The sequence below is a fragment of the Triturus cristatus genome, chromosome 11 (assembly GCF_964204655.1).
Source record: "Triturus cristatus chromosome 11, aTriCri1.1, whole genome shotgun sequence".
In the NCBI taxonomy this organism is placed as follows: Eukaryota; Metazoa; Chordata; class Amphibia; order Caudata; family Salamandridae; genus Triturus; species Triturus cristatus.
The window spans coordinates 435,192,129-435,213,547 of record NC_140594.1 but is presented as its reverse complement, the minus strand read 5'-3'; the positions used below and the strand labels follow the sequence as shown (position 1 = coordinate 435,213,547).

General features: G+C 50.5%; 1 protein-coding gene across 2 annotated transcripts in view; it reads left to right on the top strand.

Moving 5' to 3' along the window:
• The window catches only part of ARHGAP25 (Rho GTPase activating protein 25), a 346,205-nt gene that overhangs the window by 285,706 nt on the left and 39,080 nt on the right, over positions 1–21,419 (top strand). For both annotated transcript variants that reach the window (XM_085636348.1, XM_085636350.1), the window contains one exon: positions 18,907–19,114. In XM_085636348.1, the coding sequence (XP_085492474.1) occupies positions 18,907–19,114 (208 nt within the window). The remainder of the gene's footprint in view (positions 1–18,906; positions 19,115–21,419) is intronic.

Genomic DNA, 21,419 nt, shown 5'->3' with positions numbered 1-21,419 from the left:
ATCATATTCAGGAACAATATATTTCCAAATAAAATCATTTTGTTCCTATAAAGAAATTGTTTGCCAGATTAAAAAATACCAGGATCTAAATCAAGCAAACATTTGTGCCACAGAAGATGCCTCATCTGTGTGATAGTGTGCCACACAGGCGACATGACACACAAAATACAGTACTGACAAGATCACACGCTTAAAAGTCTTTGCCCCATCACTGTTCGTCTGCCAGAGAGGAGCCCATCAAAATATTGTTCTGCTAATAACCCGATGCAAAGCATGCCAGCCTACCATGGGTATTGCTCACATATATATAGGAGAGTCCTGCCCAATATGCAGCCTGCCAGGTGTGATCAGGCGAGGCTTGCAACGCCCATAGGGCTCAAAGGGCTTTAGGCCCCCTCCCGTCGTTTGTGTCAGCACGGGCTCAGACAGCTACCCTACACACACACAGACTGATCTTGAGCTGCTGGGGGCTGGCTGGTCTGGCACTGTGTCTTATCACAGCTGCACCCAGGTCTTCAAAAGACCATTTACTTGATAACAAGGCTTTGTTGTTTTCTTCACCCGTTCCTAGAGCCCCTGCATCTCCACTCTGCCTATTCCTTAAAGTTGCAAATTACTTTTGCTGCCACAGTGTGAGAATGCATTTCCTGAAAAGTGCCCTTTGGCTTTGTTTTTTTGCAGTTTTATTAACCCTGGGCGTAGTGGGCGTAGTGGGACTGCGTGGAGCAGCGCGTAGTGCGGCAAAATCGACGCACACTCGCGCGCTCCGCGTAGCCCCACTACGCGCCACCTGCCCGCCCTCATTTTAAAATAATTTAAAGAATGTTAAAAGCAAATAAAATACCTTAGCTGCAGTGTGGCGTCCCGGGGCTCCCTCTTCCTGCTTGACGGCAACTTCTTCACACAAATGCGCATGCGCGGACACCTGCGCATGCGAGAAATGTGCATGGGCGGGCGTCTGCGCATGCGCATTTGTGTGAAGAAGTTGCCGTCAAGCAGGAAGAGGGAGCCCCGGGACGCCGCACTGCAGGTAAGGTATTTTATTTACTTTTAACATTCTTTATATGCGCATTTGTGTGAAGAAGTTGCCGTCAAGCAGGAAGAGGGAGCCCCGGGACGCCACACTGCAGGTAAGGTATTTTATTTACTTTTAACATTCTTTAAATTATTTTAAAATGCGGGCGGCGGGTGGCGGGCAGCTCTGCTTCGCTGCGGCGTGTGTGTAGCGCTGCTTGCTACGCCTACTTCGTAAACGGCGAAGCAGGCAGCGCTACGTGCACTCCGTGGGCGAAGCGGAGCACGACACCCAGGCTTAAGTTTTATACGGCTTGAACGCCACCCGAAGGTATTGAGGCACTTTTCATGAGCACCAGTTACATTATACAAAAACACATTGCTGGATGTATTAGCCGCCCCCCGAAATTTGGCTCTACATTGCTGGAAGTATTAGCAAACCCCCCCCCCCCCCCCGCCCCCCCCGAAATTTGGCTCTAGTTGCGCCCCTGGGTGTGATCACGGATGCTCACTGTGAAAGGAGTCACTGTGGCAGGTGACAGCTGGTCACTGTGAAAGGAGACAGCTCACAGGTGCGCCTATGCTGATATTCACTAGGACTGTTGCCGGTTCCTTATTAAAGAGGCACAAATAACACACGTTAGTCATGTCCATTAAGTTACAGGTACTGTCATGATGCCAGCGCCCAGGCTGCCCTAATATGAAAAGCTAACTTTGCCATAGCAGTTTCTGCATTTTCCATGCCTATAACATCCTCGTCAGAGAAGCCATATTGTGGAGTTAAGAAAACACGATTGCATTGCAATAATGTATGTTGCCCCAATTTGTAAAGTCCAATCATCATACCAACATTTACATTTGTGAGGTATGTATAGAAACACTGTTGTGCCAAATTGGCCAGATTTGTGAAGCCCAGCACCATGCTAGCACCCAGGGGCATCACTAAGACCCCACTTTAGCAGCTTGGGGGGGGGGGGGGTCCAATGAACAGTTCAGAGTAACATAAACATTTAAGATGTTATTTATGGCCTCTTTCACTTGCTTATAAATTCGATCTCTATCTGTGGAAGGAGGGGAAGGAAGGAAGACCAGAGAAAAGGAGAGACGATGAAAGGATGGATGGATGCAGAAATAGATGATGTAAAGAAGAATGGCTGATGGATGGAGAGAAGGAATGTTGATGAATGGATTGCAAGAAAAATTAATAGATGCAGAGAAAAGATAGTGATGGATGGAAGGAAGTTAAGGTGAATGGATGGATGAAAGGGAAAGGAATGGAGCAAAAAAGTCAAAGAAGGATGAAGGGAATGTAGGATAGATAAAAAGAAAGGCGGAGAAGAGGGATATGTGGAAAAGGCAGAAAGATGGGTGGACTTAAGGAAGAAGAGATAAATAGGAAGGAATAAAAGCCAGATGGAAAATTACAACAAATCTAAGAATTTTAGAATTCCCTCAAGCGGAGCAATCTGCCGAACATCTGGCGAGTTCTCATGCCTCACCTGTTTATTCAGCGCTGTTTGGGACATGGTTCAAAGTGGGGATATTTTTCCTAGCAAGCCCCATTGCGAGGATTCTCTGCTTTACTTCCACCTTCCATCCATGCGGTCCCTTCTTCGGGTCTGGGGTAAAAGTGGTGTAAGTAGCTGTGGCTACATGCACGTGCACCTGGAGGACCCTTTTCCCTCACAGTTGTGCTAATCCCGGGCCTGTTTTCGTGTGCAAATAATATCTTGTGAAATTATTTTTACGGATGAGGACTTTCACGTGTGTTTTTTGCCTGCAGAAAGCGTGTTTGAGCTGAAAATATCTCGCTGGAACAGTCAGGAGAGAGCAGAGACATTTTCTCCTTGAACCACTCACTTGCTATCGCACATGGCTTTTACCCTAATGTTCAGTTTTACTGCAAGATACTGGCAAGTACATTTCACAAACTTCAAGTAAATTTCACAACATTTTCCACCAAAAATAATGGGTGATTTTGTGATTGCCTGTAATTGTCGCCCGTAATTTGCATAGGGCACTAGCTGCTTTGTGTACTGCTTTACAGACAAAAACACCTGCACTGTAGTACCGTGTACAGGTTGCTTGCTGTTCTGGCCAATAAAAACAAGCTTTGTTACAGGACAGCTGCTTTAAGCCAGGGAAACAAGCAGGCTGCTAAATAGGGCGCATTCACTGTCATTCTATGTTGCTAGAGTGGGATCATGTGCAATCCCAGGGTCTTATTCTCAAACCCCCTCCAGGCGGCGACTCGCCCCGCTCCCCCTGCCCCTCTCACCAACTGTGCGCTTTTCCCTTGAATCGCCACTGACAACTTTCTTGGGTTCTTGAAAAGGTCGCAGTTTATTCATCAAACATAACATCGTACATTTCAATCGATAGTTCCGTTCATGGTCATATACGCATTTATTGTCCATGTTATTTCTTTACTTTACTTCTATTTGTAAGACCTGGGGTCACCGGGCCCTAAGGGAGTAACGTGACTCGAGCGGGTGGGCGCCTGAAGGCTTAAGTGTAAAGCGACCATACAACACACACAACCCCCTGAAGCAGGAAACGCACACAATAATGGACGCCACACCGTTGGTTCAATGAAAATCAATCAAGTTTATATAAGCAGTTAGATGCAAATGCAGTTCATTAGAGGGCAATGGGCATTACTTGAATACACTAGCGTTAGATTCACCAGCATCTCATTATGGTGCCATAGGCAGTACCTGAATACATTAGCGTCAGATTTACCAGCAATTCATCATAGCTCCATTGGCAATACCTGGCGAACCTGGGGGAGCGGTAAACACAGCAGTTAACCCGCGCGCTGGGCCCCTCCCACCACTAGCGTTTCAATCCGCCGTGGGCACCTCGCGCAGTATTTAGTAATTATTCGCGCTATGACATAGGACTGGGAAACATAGCGCCCCACCTGGGAATCTAATAGCGTTTCAGGGCACAACTTGCGGGCTTACCGCTACTCATGACATCGTTGGCGCTTCAGAGCAGAACTTAAGAACACAGCGCTACTCGTAATAATCAAGCATTAAGCACTTCAGAGCAGAACTTAAGAACACAGCGCTACTCGTAATAATCAGCATTAAGCACTTCAGAGCAGAACTTAAGAACACAGCGCTACTCGTAATAATCAGCATTAAGCACTTCCGAGCAGAACTTAAGAACACAGCGCTTCTCGTAATAATCAGGCCGTAAGCACTTCAGAGCAGAACGTGGGAACACAGCACTACTCGTAATAATCAGGCCTTAAGCACATGGTCCCCTTGTACGCGGCAGTCAAGGAGCAAGGGGGCAATCCCACGGAGGGGAACCAGAGTCTCGATTGGGCACCGGGAAGTGGTCGCAGTAGTGCGGTGCTGCTCCCGATCGCTAGGGGGCACACCGGGTCCTCCTCAGACCTCCCGGGGAGCAGGGGGGTGAGTCCCAGGCCTCAGCACAGCCACGCTACCTCCCAGCCCCCGGGGGTTACCTTGATCTCGGCGTCCTCCACAGGCCGACACTCTGGGGATCTTCACTGTTCCGGCCCCGCAGTCAGAGCGCTCAGCGGCGGGGGCGGCGACGTGCAGTCCGCCCTCGTCACGTGGGTGCAGGAGCCGGCTTCACGGCCTTCCACGACTCAGGCAGCAGCTGCAACGTCAGCGGCGGGGCCCCGGGCTTCTCCGCGGGCCCCGGTTCGATGAGGGGCAGACTTCTGGGTCCTGGGTCGCGGCGGTGAGTGCGCCTCTGGTCCCCGCGCCAGGGGGGGGGTGACAAGTTAAGCAGGGGCGACGGCGAGCTCAGCGCTCAGCGCCCGATGCGGGACTGACTCGGGGGGATTCCAGGCACGGTCGGGGAGCGCAGGGGTCACAGTGCTAGTACCTGGTTGATCCCCCAGCAGACCAGCAGTCACTTTCAGCTTAGGTTTCAATAGGGAGCTTCAGCATTGGGTTTCAATAGGGAGCTTCAGCATTAGGTTTCAGCATTCAGTTTCAGCATGAAGTTCCAGCGTTTAGTTTCAGCATTCAGTTTCAGCATGAAGTTCCAGCGTTTAGTTTCAGCATTCAGTTTCAGCATGAAGTTCCAGCGATCTTAATGGCGCAGATGTCTCTGGCGCCCTTAGGGGTTCTGTTTCTTGGGGGTAGGGATTGAGTTGGTGACTAGTTCCCTCCTAGTCAGGTTAGGCAGATGGCCCCCTGGGTCCTCCTACCGCTGGGCTAGATCAGTGGGCTGTACAGGATCCCTCACTCACTTAAAAGGCAGTACCTAAGTCCTGTCACTTTCAGAGGCATAAGTCCCTGGCTAGGCCCTACCGCCTAAAACTCCTGCGTGGATTCTCCAGGTCTGCTTTACCCCAACTGGCCAACTGACTAGAAAATGTTCCCTCCCTGTTAAGTAGCCCTAGGTCAGGTGACCTCTATCCAAGGCGGCAAAAGTAAAAAACCCCACCTCCCTTCTAGAAGGTTCCAGCACATTCCAGGAGCTTCCCCATTCTACCTATGGGACAAAAAAGGCGGGCTGGTGTCGCAACATTGTTGTGGGGTTCCAGCCAGCTCCTGGCAGCTAGGGTGCTACTAGAAAGACCACTCTGCAGTAGCAGGGGCCTGTGGCAGCCATCTTGGTAGAAGGGAGCACCTGCACCTTAACACTGATTGGCAATGAAAAGGCGCCCGAAGACCTAAATCCAACATAAAAATGAGGGTGGAAAAAATGAGGCACGATTAAAAAATAGAGGGGGAGACCACCCTAGGGCTGACAGGTCTAACACGCGTCCCCCCGAGCCGAAAGAGGGGAGAGCTACCCAACCTCTAGGGAGTTCTCATCGCTAAGGCGGAAAAACCTGGATAGACCGTCAGCATTGGCGTGGTCAACTCCGGGCCGATGTTCCACCCGAAAGTCCCTCCCCTGTAGGGAAATGGACCACCTCAACAACTTGGGGTTTTCGCCTCTCATCTGCATGAGCCAGCGAAGGGGGCGGTGGTCGGTCTGAATTAGGAAGTGAGATCCAAAGAGGTATGACCTCAACTTCTTCAGCGCCCAGACCACCGCGAAGGCTTCTCGCTCAATGGTGCTCCATCGCTGTTCCCGAGGGAGGAGTCTTCTGGAGATGAAGGCCACAGGTTGATCTTGGCCCACGGTGTTGAGTTGCGAGAGCACCGCACCTATGCCGTGCTCTGAGGCGTCCGTCTGTACAATGAATTCCTTACTGAAATCTGGAGTTGCGAGTACTGGAGCGGTACACATCGCATGTTTCAGCGTTTCAAATGCCTCCTGGCAAGCAGCTGTCCATATGACCTTGCGAGGTTGCTTCTTAGATGTCAATTCTGTCAAGGGGGTTACGATGGTACCATATCCCTTGACAAACCAGCGGTAATACCCAGTGAGGCCGAGGAAAGCTCGGACCTCTGTTTGGGTCTTGGGGGGCTCCCAAGCCAAGATGGTCTCTATTTTGGCCTGGAGGGGTTGCACCTTACCTCTGCCCACCAGGTGTCCCAGGTACACGACAGGTCCCTGTCCAATCTGGCACTTGCTGGCTTTAATGGTTAGGCCAGCGCGTTGCAGCGCCTGCAATACCTCCTGGAGGTGCTGCAGATGGTCCTCCCAGGTGCTGCTGAAGACAGCTATGTCATCCAGGTATGCCGCTGAGAAGGACTCCAGGCCAGATAGTACCTGATTCACTAACCGCTGGAATGTGGCCGGAGCATTCTTGAGCCCAAAGGGCATCACTCGGAACTGGAAGTGGCCCTCGGGGGTGGAGAATGCGGTCTTCTCCCTTGCTCCATCGGCCATGGCAATTTGCCAATACCCGGATGTTAGATCAATGGTGCTGAGGTACCGGGCTGCTCCCAGCCGGTCCACCAGCTCGTCTGCTCGTGGGATGGAGTGAGCATCTGCCTTCGTGACAGAGTTCAAACCCCGGTAGTCCACACAGAACCGAAGTTCCGGTGTGGTACCCGGTGGGGCCGCTTTCGGCACCAACACCACCGGACTAGCCCACGGGATGCTGGAAGGTTCTATCACCCCCAGCTCCAGCATTTTCGCTACCTCACTCTGGATGCTATCCTTCACTTGGTCAGAGAGCCGGTAAGACTTATTCTTCACAGGTGGGCTTTCCCCTGTGTCCACATCATGGGTACACAGAGGAGTGATTCCAGGCGTGAGGGAGAACAACGAGGCGTACTGCCCCAGGACATGGCGGAAGTCCCTCTGTTGCTCTGGGGTCAAGGATGGGGAAAGGACTACCCCTTCCACTGAACCATCCTTCTCCTGTACCGCTACAAGGTCAGGAAGAGCTTCATTCTCTTCCTCTTCGCTCCCATCCGTCACCATAAGGAGAGCAAGCTCTGATCGCTCCTGGTGCGGCTTTAGGCGGTTGACGTGGAGCACCCTATGGAGCTGTCGGGGGGTCTTTACATCCACAACGTATGTGGTCTGGCCTCGTTGCTCCACAATTTCGTATGGACCAGTCCACCGGTCCTGGAGGGCACAAAGCTCCCCAGTTTCCATGACCCACACCTTCTGTCCAACGTCCAACTCGACCGTCCGAGCGTTGCGGTCATACCACTCCTTCACAACGGTCTGGCTAGCCTCTAGGTTCTCTGAGGCCGCCTTCCACAGCTTGGCCATCTGGCTGCGGAATGCCAGCATGTAGCTGACAATGTCACGGGGAAGCTTCTGCGAAGTCTTCTCCCACCCCTCCTTCACTAAGCTGAGGGGACCCCTAACGGGATGGCCATAGAGCAACTCAAACGGGTTGAACCCGACTCCCTTCTGCGGTACCTCCCGGTAGGAGAACAACAAGCAGGGGAGGAGGACGTCCCATTTACGCCTCAAGCCCTCTGGCAGGCATCCGGATCATTCCCTTCAAGGTTTTGTTGAAGCGCTCTACGAGCCCGTTAGTCTGGGGGTGGTAAGGAGTGGAGAACTGGTAGGTCACTCCACACTCCTTCCACATGGCCTGCATATAGGCCGACATGAAATTCGTGCCCCTGTCCGACACCATGACCTTGGGGAATCCCACACGGGTAAAAATCCCCAACAGTGCCCGCGTCACCACCGGTGCAGTGATGGTCCTCAGAGGAATAGCCTCTGGGTACCGAGTGGCGTGGTCCACTAATACCAGAATGAACCGGTGTCCCGCTGAGGTCGGAGGGTCCAACGGCCCAACAATGTCTATTCCGACCCTCTCAAAAGGGGTCCCGACCACCGGGAGTGGTTCTAAAGGGACCTTCAATTTAGTCCCAGTCTTGCCACTTGCCTGGCAAGACTTACAGGTCTTACAAAAGGTGTCTGAGGCAACTCTCATCCTGGGCCAATAAAAATGTGGGACCAACCGCGCAAAGGTTTTGTCCTGACCCAGATGTCCGGATAAGGGTATCTCGTGCGCTAACTCCAGCAGGAAGGCCCGGTAGCATTGGGGGACCACTATGGCCCTCGAAGATCCATGCACTGGCACCTTAGGCTCACTGTACAGGAGGCCATCCTCCCAATACACATGATATCCGCCCATCTCCTGACTGGCCACTTGGGCTTCGGCCTGTCGCCGCATGCCTTCAAGGGTGGGGCACGCCCTTTGCGCCTGACAAAATTCCTCCCGGGTAGGCCCCCCTTCCACATGCCAGTCGGCAAGGGTCGGCAAGTCCCCCACGGGAACGACATCCACCTCCGCGGACTCCGGGGGCACCTCTGCGGCCTCCCCATCCATCTCATGGGGCGTGTCCTCTACCACCTTCTCCTCTCCACACTTGGCGTTGGGTTGGGCCATGAGGCTCCAACCCGGGTTGAGTTCCATGCCGGGCAGCCATGGACCGCGTGACTACGCAAGTCCACCCTGGTAATCCCAGCATCTCGGTATGAGCTCAAAACTCTACATCTCTCCATTTGGTGTGCTTCAGGTCGTTCCCTAGCAAACACCCCACAGGCAAGGCAGGGCTCACCGCAACTCTCAGTAGGCCTTTGACTCCTCCCCACTCAAATGGAACATGAGCCACTGGATAGTGACTCACACTGCCGTCAGCCAATAGTGCCGGATGGAACTCCTCGGGGACTACTTGGTCTGGGGACACCAGCCGCCTCACTACGGTGGTCATGCTGGCACCTGTGTCCCTCAAAGCCTCCACCTCCTCCCCGTTAACTCTCACCCTCTGCTGATATTTAGCAATGTTCGGAGGCAGGGACACTACGGGGACCATCTCTCTATCCCCGAGTGAAACCAGGGTCAGGCCTGTCCACTCCCCTTCCCTATCTAAGGGCAGCTCCACCCCAAGCGCTACACTACTTACCCCGGGGCTCTTCCCGCCCATTGGGGCTGGGGGTCTCTTGCAACACTTGGGATCTCATTTGTAGTGTCCAATTTCCCCACATTCGTAGCACCTCACAATCCTTGGCTGCTGACTCCTGTCAGGGTAAATGGGCTTTGGGGAATTGGACGGGGGTGGGGTTCCTACTCCCTTCCCAAACTTATTTTGGGGGCCTTTTGAGAACTCCACCTTTTTATCTTCCCCCTCTTTCTTCTGGGGAAAACCCTGTCTGCCTTTCGAGCCATCTCCCCCGGGGCCCTTGTGGAACACCCGGGTGCTCACCCAAATATCCGCCTCCTCCGCAAGCTCACGGGGATCCGTTAAATTGCGGTCCACCAGATGTTGGCGCAGCTCTGGAAAGCACTTATCCAAGAGGTGCTCCCTTAAAAAAAGATTGTACAACCCTTGGTAGTCCTGAACCTCGCTGCCACGCACCCAACCATCTAGTGCCTTACGGGCATAGTCAAAAAATTCCACCCAATTCTGTGTGGACAGCTTATGGCTGCCACGGAACTTCTGCCTATACCTCTCGGGGTTGGGACCAAATTTCTTTAGTAAGGCCTCTTTCATGGGGGCATACCTGACCTGATCCGCCTTGGCTAAGTATAACAGGGTGTCCCTGACATTGGGAGGTATATAGCGATACAGGCCACCTCCCCAATTGCTCTCGGGTACCCCATGGGCTGTCAAGGCCACCTCGTATGCCTCCAACCACTTGGCAATATCATCCCCCACTGTGTAATTGGCAATGACTTCTTTGGGCAAATAAAATTTTGACTCTTGGGGATCTCTTGGTACGCTGCCACCATTGTCCTTATTGGATGCATTTAACTGGAGGGCGCGCAGCTCCAACTCCTTCAGCTGAAGCTCGTGCGCCAGTTTCTTTTCTTCCATTGCCCATCTCTTGTTGTCTCTCTCCCGTTCTCTCTCTTGTTCCAACTTGGCCAGCTCCCACTTTAACTGCCTCTCCTCCCTCCTGTCCTCATACTCTTCTGGAGACGCGCTCCTCCTAGACCCTGTCCTACTGCTGGGCCCAGAACGTCTCCCTGGGGGCACATTTTCAGACACATCTACATTTAGTATGTCTAGTACTTCCTGGGCGCTCTCCTCCTGAGGTGCATCTGGCGCCTCCTGTCCCTCATACGCTCTCCCCTCTGGGTGGGCCTCTACCCATGCCCTTAAGGCGGTACGGAGTTCCGGGCCTTTGGCCCTCCGCACCCCAGGCGCCCCCATCCCCTGCCCGAATTCTCTCAGCTGCCTTACAGTGTACCCCTCGAGGTCGGCTAACCGGAACTCCATCGTGACAGGTGGGGACCTAGATATCAAGGAAGAAAAATTCTAGGATACGGGTGACAGTTGCAAGCTAACCAGGATTTTACACCCTCATTCTGGACAGTGGAATGCAATCAGTGCAGTAATAAACAGTTGCAGAGCTTAAATACAATAGGCGTTTAATTGTGGCGCCCTCCGCTTCACGGGAGGGTGCTGTATGGTCACAGGTCCTAATCCCACCGCTCGCCAACAATGTAAGACCTGGGGTCACCGGGCCCTAAGGGGGTAACGTGACTCGAGCGGGTGGGCACCCGAAGGCTTAAGTGTAAAGCGACCATACAACACACACATCCCCCTGAAGCAGGAACCGCACACAATAATGGACGCCACACCGTTGGTTCAATGAAAATCAATCAAATTTATCTAAGCAGTTAGATGCAAATGCAGTTCATTAGATGGCTATGGGCATTACTTGAATACATTAGCGTTAGATTCACCAGCATCTCATTATGGTGCCATAGGCAGTACCTGAATACATTAGCGTCAGATTCACCAGCAATTCATCATAGCTCCATTGGCAATACCTGGCGAACCTGGGGGAGCGGTAAACACAGCGGTTAACCCGCGCTCTGCGCCCCTCCCACCACTAGCGTTTCAATCCGCCGTGGGCACCTCTCGCGGTATTTAGTAATTATTCGCGCTTTGACATAGGACTGGGAAACGTAGCGCCCCACCTGGGAATCTAATAGCGTTTCAGGGCACAACTTGCGGGCTTACCGCTACTCATGACACCGTTGGCGCTTCAGAGCAGAACTTAAGAACACAGCGCTACTCGTAATAATCAAGCATTAAGCACTTCAGAGCAGAACTTAAGAACACAGCGCTACTCGTAATAATCAGCATTAAGCACTTCAGAGCAGAACTTAAGAACACAGCGCTACTCGTAATAATCAGCATTAAGCACTTCCGAGCAGAACTTAAGAACACAGCGCTACTCGTAATAATCAGGCCGTAAGCACTTCAGAGCAGAACGTGGGAACACAGCGCTACTCGTAATAATCAGGCCTTAAGCACATGGTCCCCTTGTACGCGGCAGTCATGGAGCAAGGGGGCAATCCCACGGAGGGGAACCAGAGTCTCGGTTGGGCACCAGGAAGCGGTCGCAGTAGTGCGGTGCTGCTCCCGATCGCTAGGGGGCACACCGGGTCCTCCTCAGACCTCCCGGGGAGCAGGGGGGTGAGTCCCAGGCCTCAGCACGGCCACGCTACCTCCCAGCCCCCGGGGGTTACCTTGATCTCGGCGTCCTCCACAGGCCGACACTCTGGGGATCTTCACTGTTCCGGCCCCGCAGTCAGAGCGCTCAGCGGCGGGGGCGGCGATGCGCAGTCCGCCCTCGTCACGTGGGTGCAGGAGCCGGCTTCACGGCCTTCCACGACTCAGGCAGCAGCTGCGACGTCAGCGGCGGGGCCCCGGGCTTCTCCGCGGGCCCTGGTTCGATGAGGGGCAGACTTCTGGGTCCTGGGTCGCGGCGGTGAGTGCGCCTCTGGTCCCCGCACCGGGGGGGGGGGGGTGACAAGTTAAGCAGGGGCGACGGCGAGCTCAGCGCTCAGCGCCCGATGCGGGACTGACTCGGGGGGATCCCAGGCAAGGTCGGGGAGCGCAGGGGTCACAGTGCTAGTACCTGGTTGATCCCCCAGCAGTCCAGCAGTCACTTTCAGCTTAGGTTTCAATAGGGAGCTTCAGCATTGGGTTTCAATAGGGAGCTTCAGCATTAGGTTTCAGCATTTAGTTTCAGCATGAAGTTCCAGCGTTTAGTTTCAGCATTCAGTTTCAGCATGAAGTTCCAGCGTTTAGTTTCAGCATCCAGTTTCAGCATGAAGTTCCAGCGATCTTAATGGCGCAGATGTTTCTGGCGCCCTTAGGGGTCCTGTTTCTTGGGGGTAGGGATTGAGTTGGTGACTAGTTCCCTCCTAGTCAGGTTTGGCAGATGGCCCCTGGGTCCTCCTACCGCTGGGCTAGATCAGTGGGCTGTACAGGATCCCTCACTCACTTAAAAGCCAGTACCTAAGTCCTGTCACTTTCAGAGGCATAAGTCCCTGGCTAGGCCCTACCGCCTAAAACTCCTGCGTGGATTCTCCAGGTCTGCTTTACCCCAACTGGCCAACTGACTAGAAAATGTTCCCTCCCTCTGTTAAGTAGCCCTAGGTCAGGTGACCTCTATCCAAGGCGGCAAAAGTAAAAACCCTACCTCCCTTCCAGCACATTCCAGGAGCTTCCCCATTCTACCTATGGGACAAAAAAGGCGGGCTGGTGTCGCAACATTGTTGTGGGGTTCCAGCCAGGTCCTGGCAGCTAGGGTGCTACTAGAAAGACCACTCTGCAGTAGCAGGGGCCTGTGGCAGCCATCTTGGGAGAAGGGAGCACCTGCACCTTAACACTGATTGGCAATGAAAAGGCGCCCGGAGACCTAAGTCCAACATAAAAACAAGCATTTGCAATGCAATAGGTCTCGCATTTGCGAGAGTTTAAGCTTTTGGCATTGTAAATGACACTGCCTTTTATTTATCTGTTTTGATAACTAACACATAAATAAAAGGCATTGTCATTTACAATGCCAATAGCTCAAACTCTTGTAAATGCGAGACCTATTTCACTTCAAAGAAGCGGCCGCCGTTGTCCCGGGTTGGTTGGAAAGTGAAAGTGCGCATAGAGCGCTGAATGTTGCAGGAAAGCATGTTGTGGCTGCAATAGGAGAAACTCATTCAAGAAAATAGTGCTTACAGACTAAATAAGACATACCGTGTAACAACAGAAGTAAAAGCACCAGTCCTCATTGGAGGTTACAAATGAAGACAAGGAGGGACTAACAAGCCTATTAACGAATCAGTAGCCAGCATTTACGAAGCACAATGACACAAGCAGTGGCGTACCAAGGTCAGGTGGTACCCGGTGCGGAAAATTTCTTGTCACCCCCGGCTTGGCTTGACAAAATGGCAAAAATATGTGTTTAAAACACATATTTTTGCCATTTTGTCAAGCCGGGGGTGACAAGTGTCATCACTGAGGGGGGGTGACAAAATGGCAAAAATATGTTTAAAACACATATTTTAACCCACCGCACCCCCATTCCGCACCCCCATTCCTACGCCCCTGGACAAAAGCCAATTACAAATATAGACAGAGAGTGTGCAGGGCTTTAAGGCCATACTCTAATACAGCAAGCCTCGCAGAGCTGCGCATGCGCTGCCCTGACTCGACATAAAAAGTAGGTGCTGAGACTGGTCCCTTATCGGCTCCTCATTTTTGCTCTCTCCCTCAGGGTGGAAAAAAAATCTTAACTCTGCAGCAATACCACCCTTCACCTGGATGTAACTTCAAAGAGACTCGTTATAGTTCTTTCACAGTCTCAGCATTTCAGCACTGAAGCATTTTCAATATTATATTCAACGAAGCCATAGTTGTTGCTTATTTATTTTATGCAAATAACAACCATTGACAACAACAACGTCCTGGCTTGTTGTAGGCATAATCTTACTTGTAATATATATCTGGATGCAACGCTAGAAGCAGCAAAATACCAGTAGCACAGAAAACTGTGCTAGGCACAGATATTTAGCGTGTTTTAAGCCAGCCCTTAATTACATCAGCCACGCCCCTTTGAGAGACCCCCAGTTTTTTCATCCCACTTAAAGCGCTGCTGCTAATATTCTTTCAATTAACAAGGCCACGCTACAGAAAGACATTGAGTTGCTTATCTGTTTAGGGGCTCTTCCCTGTCGCTGCATGGACCTTTAAAACCTCCGGTCAGCTGTCCAGCCGGTCCACGGTTAAAAACCACAGAGAAGCGGGCATTTCAGGGTCTGCAACCACTCTTCACGCGCTCATTCTAGCAATACCCCCACAGCCGCACCCTCGGGCCGGGGTCAGGACAGAGAAGTATTGTGCTGGCCACGGAATTCAAGGCGCCTGACTTTTGCCCCTTCAGCTTTCTAACTGCAGCTCAGAATAAAAGTGAGTGGGGGGATATAATGCGGCTGTGTGTAAGCCTGGGGTGACCGCCGCTCCTTTCAAACAGGCTTCTATGCTGAATATGTATGACGTTTTGAAAAACACAAGCAATTGCGCCCCAACCTCCCCCCTCAAAATGGTGCACATTACACCGTTCCAGTCATTTTTGTAGTGCACATTCTTCTTCTGTGTGACCTCGCAGCACTATATTAGGAAAACCCAATTTAACATCCTCTCTAAGCAGCCCTGTTTGTTTAATTCACGCAGACAGGGCAAACCTTGAAAACGGGTGACATTAGGCGGTTTATTCTCTTTCTTGTTTCCCAAGTGATCGATGGTTTCGCTGGCGATGAAGCGCTGGTTTCATTATCAAGTCCATTGCAGTGATCAGATTTTTTTCTCTCCATTGTTATATAGCACAAACTCGACCCGAAGGTACTGGAGCGCTTTACATGAGCACCAGTTACGTTACACAAGGACACATCTCTTTCTCCTCATATCACAAGCTCGGCTCGGATCCGTCATTGTTTTGCGTCCCACCAGCTGCTGTGGGAGTCCATGACGTGCGTGTCGCTCTTACAACTAAGACTGAATAAGTAGGCCTCGGTGTGGTCCCGGAGTCTCTTGTTCCAACGTCGAAGGCAGTGGGTATGCTTTGTGCTCCAAGCGATGGTGACAACTGTTTCACATTTATTTATTAATATTGTTGAGTGCATAGTAGGTCAATGCCGACGGCAAGAGCTCTGTGCGTGTGTGAGATAGAACTGCACAGCTGCAGTTTTTAAACATTACAATACAACCACCACCTCCCTGCAGCGCTCAAGGCTGCCACAAAAATGGAATATATATAGAAAGAAAAATATAAAATGCTAAAGGGTGCTCTCGAAAAGTTCCTTAGATCTTTCTTTATCGTCAGTGCTCCACACTCTTCGGCAGGGCAGATTTAAAGCAGTAGGGCCACTTTTAGACAGATAATCCACTATCAATTACGCATCTTCTCATCCACAGTAAGGGAGAACTTAAGTCGGGGTCTTCTTGGTCTCCAACTCTTGAGGGGAGGGAGGGGCAACCCTTCCAGGGGGGCCTCTTATTCAGCCCGAGGCCAGATCTGTGAGCTATTGGTGACCCAGGGGCGCCTCATCACATTCGGCAGGGGGGTGGGGGGCATCATTCACTCTGTGCGTTCGCTGTTGGCAGTCCCGAGTGAGCGGGAAGGTCGTTAAAGAGTAGGCTTTGCAAGTAGCAGATTACTTCCCCTGTCAAATCAGGACCAAGTATCTCGTTCGAAGTGATAAACGTTGACTGATAGAACGCCACAGTTCCCCCTTTGGCAGCTGGCTGAGTGCAAAGCATTGTTTCTAGGAGCTTGAGTGTGGCACAGTTGGAAAACCGAAGAAATACCACGGTGAATATATTTCAGCAGGAGAGGTGCCAATAGTCACGCATCAAAAACCCCAGAGCAAATAAAAACAAGCATTGGCCACGCGGCCGCCTAAGTGAGGTTACGATTCTACAAAAGCTTTAAAATAAAAAAAGCATTAACATACACAAGCTTTCGCCATGCGGCCGCGAAAGTGAAAGTGATTGCGATTGCGATCGCGTGCTGCGGAGGAAAGACACATGGCGCTGCGCGCGTGCACGTTCACGTGCACTGAAGCTTTAGGCCACGGCAGCACTTTGAAAAGCCCGTATACAAAATGTCTCGGCCAGACCAGCGCATGCGCTGGATCAGGCGAGACCTAATGAGGGTGGAAAAAATGAGGCACGATCAAAAAATAGAGGGGGAGACCACCCTAGGGCTGACAGGTCTAACACTATTGCTCCTTAAACTTTTTCTTGCACTCTGGGCCCAGCCGCCTCAATAACCTGGGAGGGGAGGGTCCCCTTCTCTGGGCTTCCATTTCGCGGGTCTAGGCTTCAGTTTGCTACCAATTTGGTGGGTATCCATCTGGACCTGCTGGGGCCGCAAGTGCCGTCCGCTCGCCCTGTAACCCTTTTGTGGGCCCTCCCTTCTCCCAGGGGTCCCTGCCGTCCAAGGCATCTCAAGGACCTTACTTGAGCATCTACTCTACTTTTCTTGAGGCTGAGTCCTTGCCATCTTTTCCCTCTGTACCCCTGCCGAGAGGCATCCCAAGGGTCCTGCGGGAGCATCATATCTACTCTTTCTATGGCGCATGCCGCCCCTTGGCTCCCTCAGTGCCTCTGCCATGAGGCGTCCTAAGGATACTGTGAGAGCCCTCCATCTACCTTCTAGTAAGATATCTCTTTTTACTAATCTTGTTGAGATTGCTCCGCTCCGTTACCTCTACCCTTGCGGCTGTGACGCCCGTATTTTAGGTGTGGGTGGGTGGGATTCTTCTCCTTCCTACTGCAAGTGGGGGGAAATAAGTGAGCCTTACTCGGCCACTGGCCCCTTTTGTCCCCACCCTCGCCCTACCAAGCTCGCCCCCTGATTGGGGGGGCTCACCTAGCCTGTCGGGGGCCAATCCCGGCACCCGCCGACCTAGCCGGTATGCAAATGCGGGGGAAGGGGGCGAGGTCGGGCTTCCCGCCCCCGGATGGCGTTTTACCCTGGCCTCGATGGGGTCCGGCTTCGCCTACCCGGCCCGGGTTTGGATCCCTGAAGTTGGTCCAGGCAACTACTCTGCCCGGGAGTTATCGATACTGGGAGCATTGCAGGGCACAAGTCCTAAAAAATACAAGTGGGGGGACTAACCTAGTTAGGCAGTATGCAAGTGATATCACGGCAGGCGACACAACGGCCTGTGACATCACGGCGCGACATCACGGCACACGACATCACGGCGCATGACATCACACATGGCATCACAGGAATTGACATTATAGAAAGTGGCATCACCAGCCACGACTTTACAGGAAGTGGCATCACAAGAAGTGACATCAGATCTCAAGCCCTCATATATATGATTAGCAGGTCTATCATGTGTACGTTTGAGTGCATTGTGAGAATAATAGCACAGTGAGCTATGGAAGATGATATGTGACTTCTACACCTTGCAATCTCCCAGTTTTATGTAACACATCCTGCACATTCATTTACAAACTTATATAATTTATTGTACATGTAATATGCACATGTTGATGTAAAGCCCTCTGACACCCTGCATTGGGATGAGTAGGGCTATACATGAAAAATAGTGGTACTTAAATTATTTCAACACCTTCTCAGGTGTAGTAAGCTCTATATAAATGCAATTTGCTTTGTGTAAATCCTGGGAAAGACCAAAACATCTGATATTCTTACAGTGTATGCATTTGTCCTAAACAGGGACTGAACAAAGTGAAAAGCTGCCTCTCTTAAGTATGTGTGAAGTGCTAACATGGTGTGAGTCTTTGTTTCCCTTCCGCTTCATTTGCATCAGGTGTGAGGCTCCTGGCTGCTCCCAGCCAAGAGACTCGAACAAAAGGAGGCCTGATGACACCTCAAATTGGGCCTTTGTTATTGGCCCAGCAGGAGTCTTAAATAAGAAAGCCCCGTCCCCGCCTGCATATTGTTGCAGTTGGGAAGAAGACAACCTGCAGGCGCTGCTGAAAGTGTCCCTGTGTTTGGAAATTACACCGGGACGAGTTCAGCACATTATTCAGTGGGGCCCAAATTCTTGACAGGGTGGACGGCGTTCACCCTGTGAAAATAGTGGGTGGATGCCGTCCACCCGCGTGTACCCCCGACTCGTGCCCTGGAGCATTGGTAACATGGGGGGCAGAGTTAGTCCATTATGGGTGGTAACAGGAGTGTCTGGTCCTATCAGGATTAAGTGGCCACTCATTATGAAAGCCTTATACTCCACACTATATTAAATAACTATAAATTAGCGCATAGAGGGTAAAGGCCGAAGGTCAGCTGCCTTTTAAGGCCATGGAACTCTAAGGTGACTTGCAATATATCCTTATTTTCTACATTTTGGGATACTTTATTCCTTATAATTCATGTCCCCTTATATTTTAAAGATGAACAGACGTTAAAGAAAATAAAGAAACTCTTTCTGTGTATATCCATCAGATGAAATTTGAAAGTTGTTTAAAATGTGTTGAGTTTTTTCAACACATAATTGAGTATAGTAACTGATAAAAAGAACACCATCAATTATAAACAAAAAACAATTTACTGAAAACATAAAACATTTGTTCTCGAATTATCCTAATGTGCTCTAAACGTTTGTCAGTAGGAAATCAAAAAAATGATTAGTAAAATGTATTCTTTACTCTGTTTGTGTCCAGTTTGTATTCACAAATGTAGAATGTAGACTTTCAAGGGCAAATTGGTGGCATGGCACACTCACGCTACTCTGTTTCTCTTTTTGCATAGTTGTATTCGGTCAGAGGCTATCTGACACAGTGGCCTATGAACAGAAGTACGGGCAACACTATGTCCCTATTCTCATGGAGAAATGTGCTGACTTCCTCAGGGAAAATGGATTGAACGAGGAGGGAATCTTTCGACTTCCGGGTCAGGACAACCTGGTCAAGCAGCTGCGCAACGCCTTTGATGCAGGGGAGCGCCCGTCTTTCGACAAGTATGTTTCTTATTGAGTTTTTCACGTTTCAGGATTACTTAGTGAATGTTTGGAAGATTATGGGGCTTAGGCACCAAGATCTATGGTGGGAGGCCTGGCTTTTGTTCTGTACTGAACCGAGCCCAAGTGTTTTTGTGGTTGGGTGCAGAGCCAAAGGCCAAGCCCTTAACCCAGAATCTGCTGAACATGGTTGAAGGGCGTGTGTCACTGGGTTGTGCAAGATCAGGGCTGATGTATTATCTGGCTGAGGGCCACTCCCTTCACTTAGAGTCTGTTGCACATGAGCCCATGATATCGACAGTGGTTTTGTTGCGGCCGTGGCTGGTGCACAAACTTTCATTTGCCCAGGCTATGTGCCAGTTCACATCCAGTCCAACCCAGCGCTGCTGTGCACTTCCTTTGGCCATGTACAGCAGGCTCGAGGTGCATAAACTGACCTGAGGTCAGTATTCGCTCTATGTTTCCTTCCTATCAAACTAGGTTAAGACTAAATTTAGGCATGTGCAGCAAACTCTGTTCATATGGAAAGCCCATGTCCAACCCAATCCTGATATGCAGGCCTTCAGCATTGTGCAGCAGCCTGTTGGCACAGGGCCTAGCCTATCGGTTCAGTCCCATTCATCTAGTAGCACTGTGACTTTGCCCTTGTGCAGTGTGCTCTGATTTCTGGCTCCCACCCCACTGCACTAGGTGTGCATGGTCTTCATCTGTGTTTAGCAGAATCTGGGCTGGCTATTCCAAAGAAACACCTATGCACAGTTCTTTCAAGAGAGTACAAGAACCAAGACTTAGCCTACAGCCAGGCCCTACCCCAGTGCCTGTCCAATCCAACCCAGTAGGTGATACACAGCAGTTTCCGTACACCCATTCCAATGCAGATATACAGCCCTTAGCTGTACAACACAAGGGTTGAGCATAGGGCCTGGCCTTCAGCTGGACCCTGCGCTAAACCTACTTGTGAACTTAAGCCACTGTATAAATAACCAAAAGAGAGGGAGAGGATAGACACCCAAGCAGCTCCTCCTAACTCAACATTTATATCACAGCTTATGCTTGAAGGGAAAAACCTATGCGTTAATTCACTGAAAAAGTCACCCGAGGGGGATCAAGCGGAGTTATTTGAAAGGTCGCTTCACCCACAACTTATCATACGTACTTCACCCGAGTACGGCAATACCGCCTGGAGGACTCAGCCTAATAGAGAGTTCTTAGATGTTCTTTGTCAGGATAATAGTAAGGGTCCAGGTGAAAAGTAAAAATTCCTAAGGGTATACATAAAAGGGTTTCTTTTTTATTTACTGGTACCCTTAGTATGGTTAAAAACTGGTGTAAGTGGGTAAATGGTGAAGAATAGTGATTCGCCTATGCACATATAGTTGCCAACATGCTTTGACTAGTGCCTAAGCCTATACAGGTCAACGGTCTTCTTCAGGGCTTGGGAACCCCCTGCTTAACTAGTGCATGAATCCCATGCATGAAAATGAGACATAAGGTGCTCACACCTGCCTTTCATAGTCCAACATAGGCACCTACAGGAGATGATTACATGAAAATAGATACAAAATAAATTAAAAATGGTAGAGAAGTACTTATCACCATTGAAAACTTCTTTCAATTCTCATTGATGATGCACTCCACAACTAAAAAGACTCTCACAGCATACTCACCCCACCAGTGGGCACTGCAAATCAACTAGCATAGTGCATATTTCTTGAGTCAGAATTGATACTGTAAAACATAACAAAGTGTCTCCACATATAAGTGCAGAAATTCACTCATACCCTTGCTTCTCAAAATCGTCCCCAATCTGGGGTACTTATGGACATCATGGTTATGACAGGGGGCACCTCCCTGTAGTCACACACTACATCTGAGATGTAATCAGTGATGTCTTCAGTGTTGTCATTTGAGATATCATCAGTAATCTCATGGTTGAGGTCATGTGCAGTTAATGGCAGTGGCACGATAGCACAGAACACGGTAACTGAGGAACTTCTGTGTTATAGATTTTGCATTGTAATCACAAAGTTATTTAAATGCAGTTTTTTAAATGCAATTTCTGAGGTTTTTTCAATAATGATACCTAAGTGACAAAAGCACAGTAACTAGCTACATCTCCGTTGAGAGTACATGAATCTTCCATACCCACCAGAGTTGGGTGAGGATGTGTCATAGTTTACCAAGTTTAAAGAAACACCTCTTAAGTACTGTCCAGATCTGATTGCTAGTAGACAATTTGTTGTCAAAGATCACAAAGACAGAGATATTTTACCTTCTCTATTTTGGGAATTTGCAAGCCAAAAAT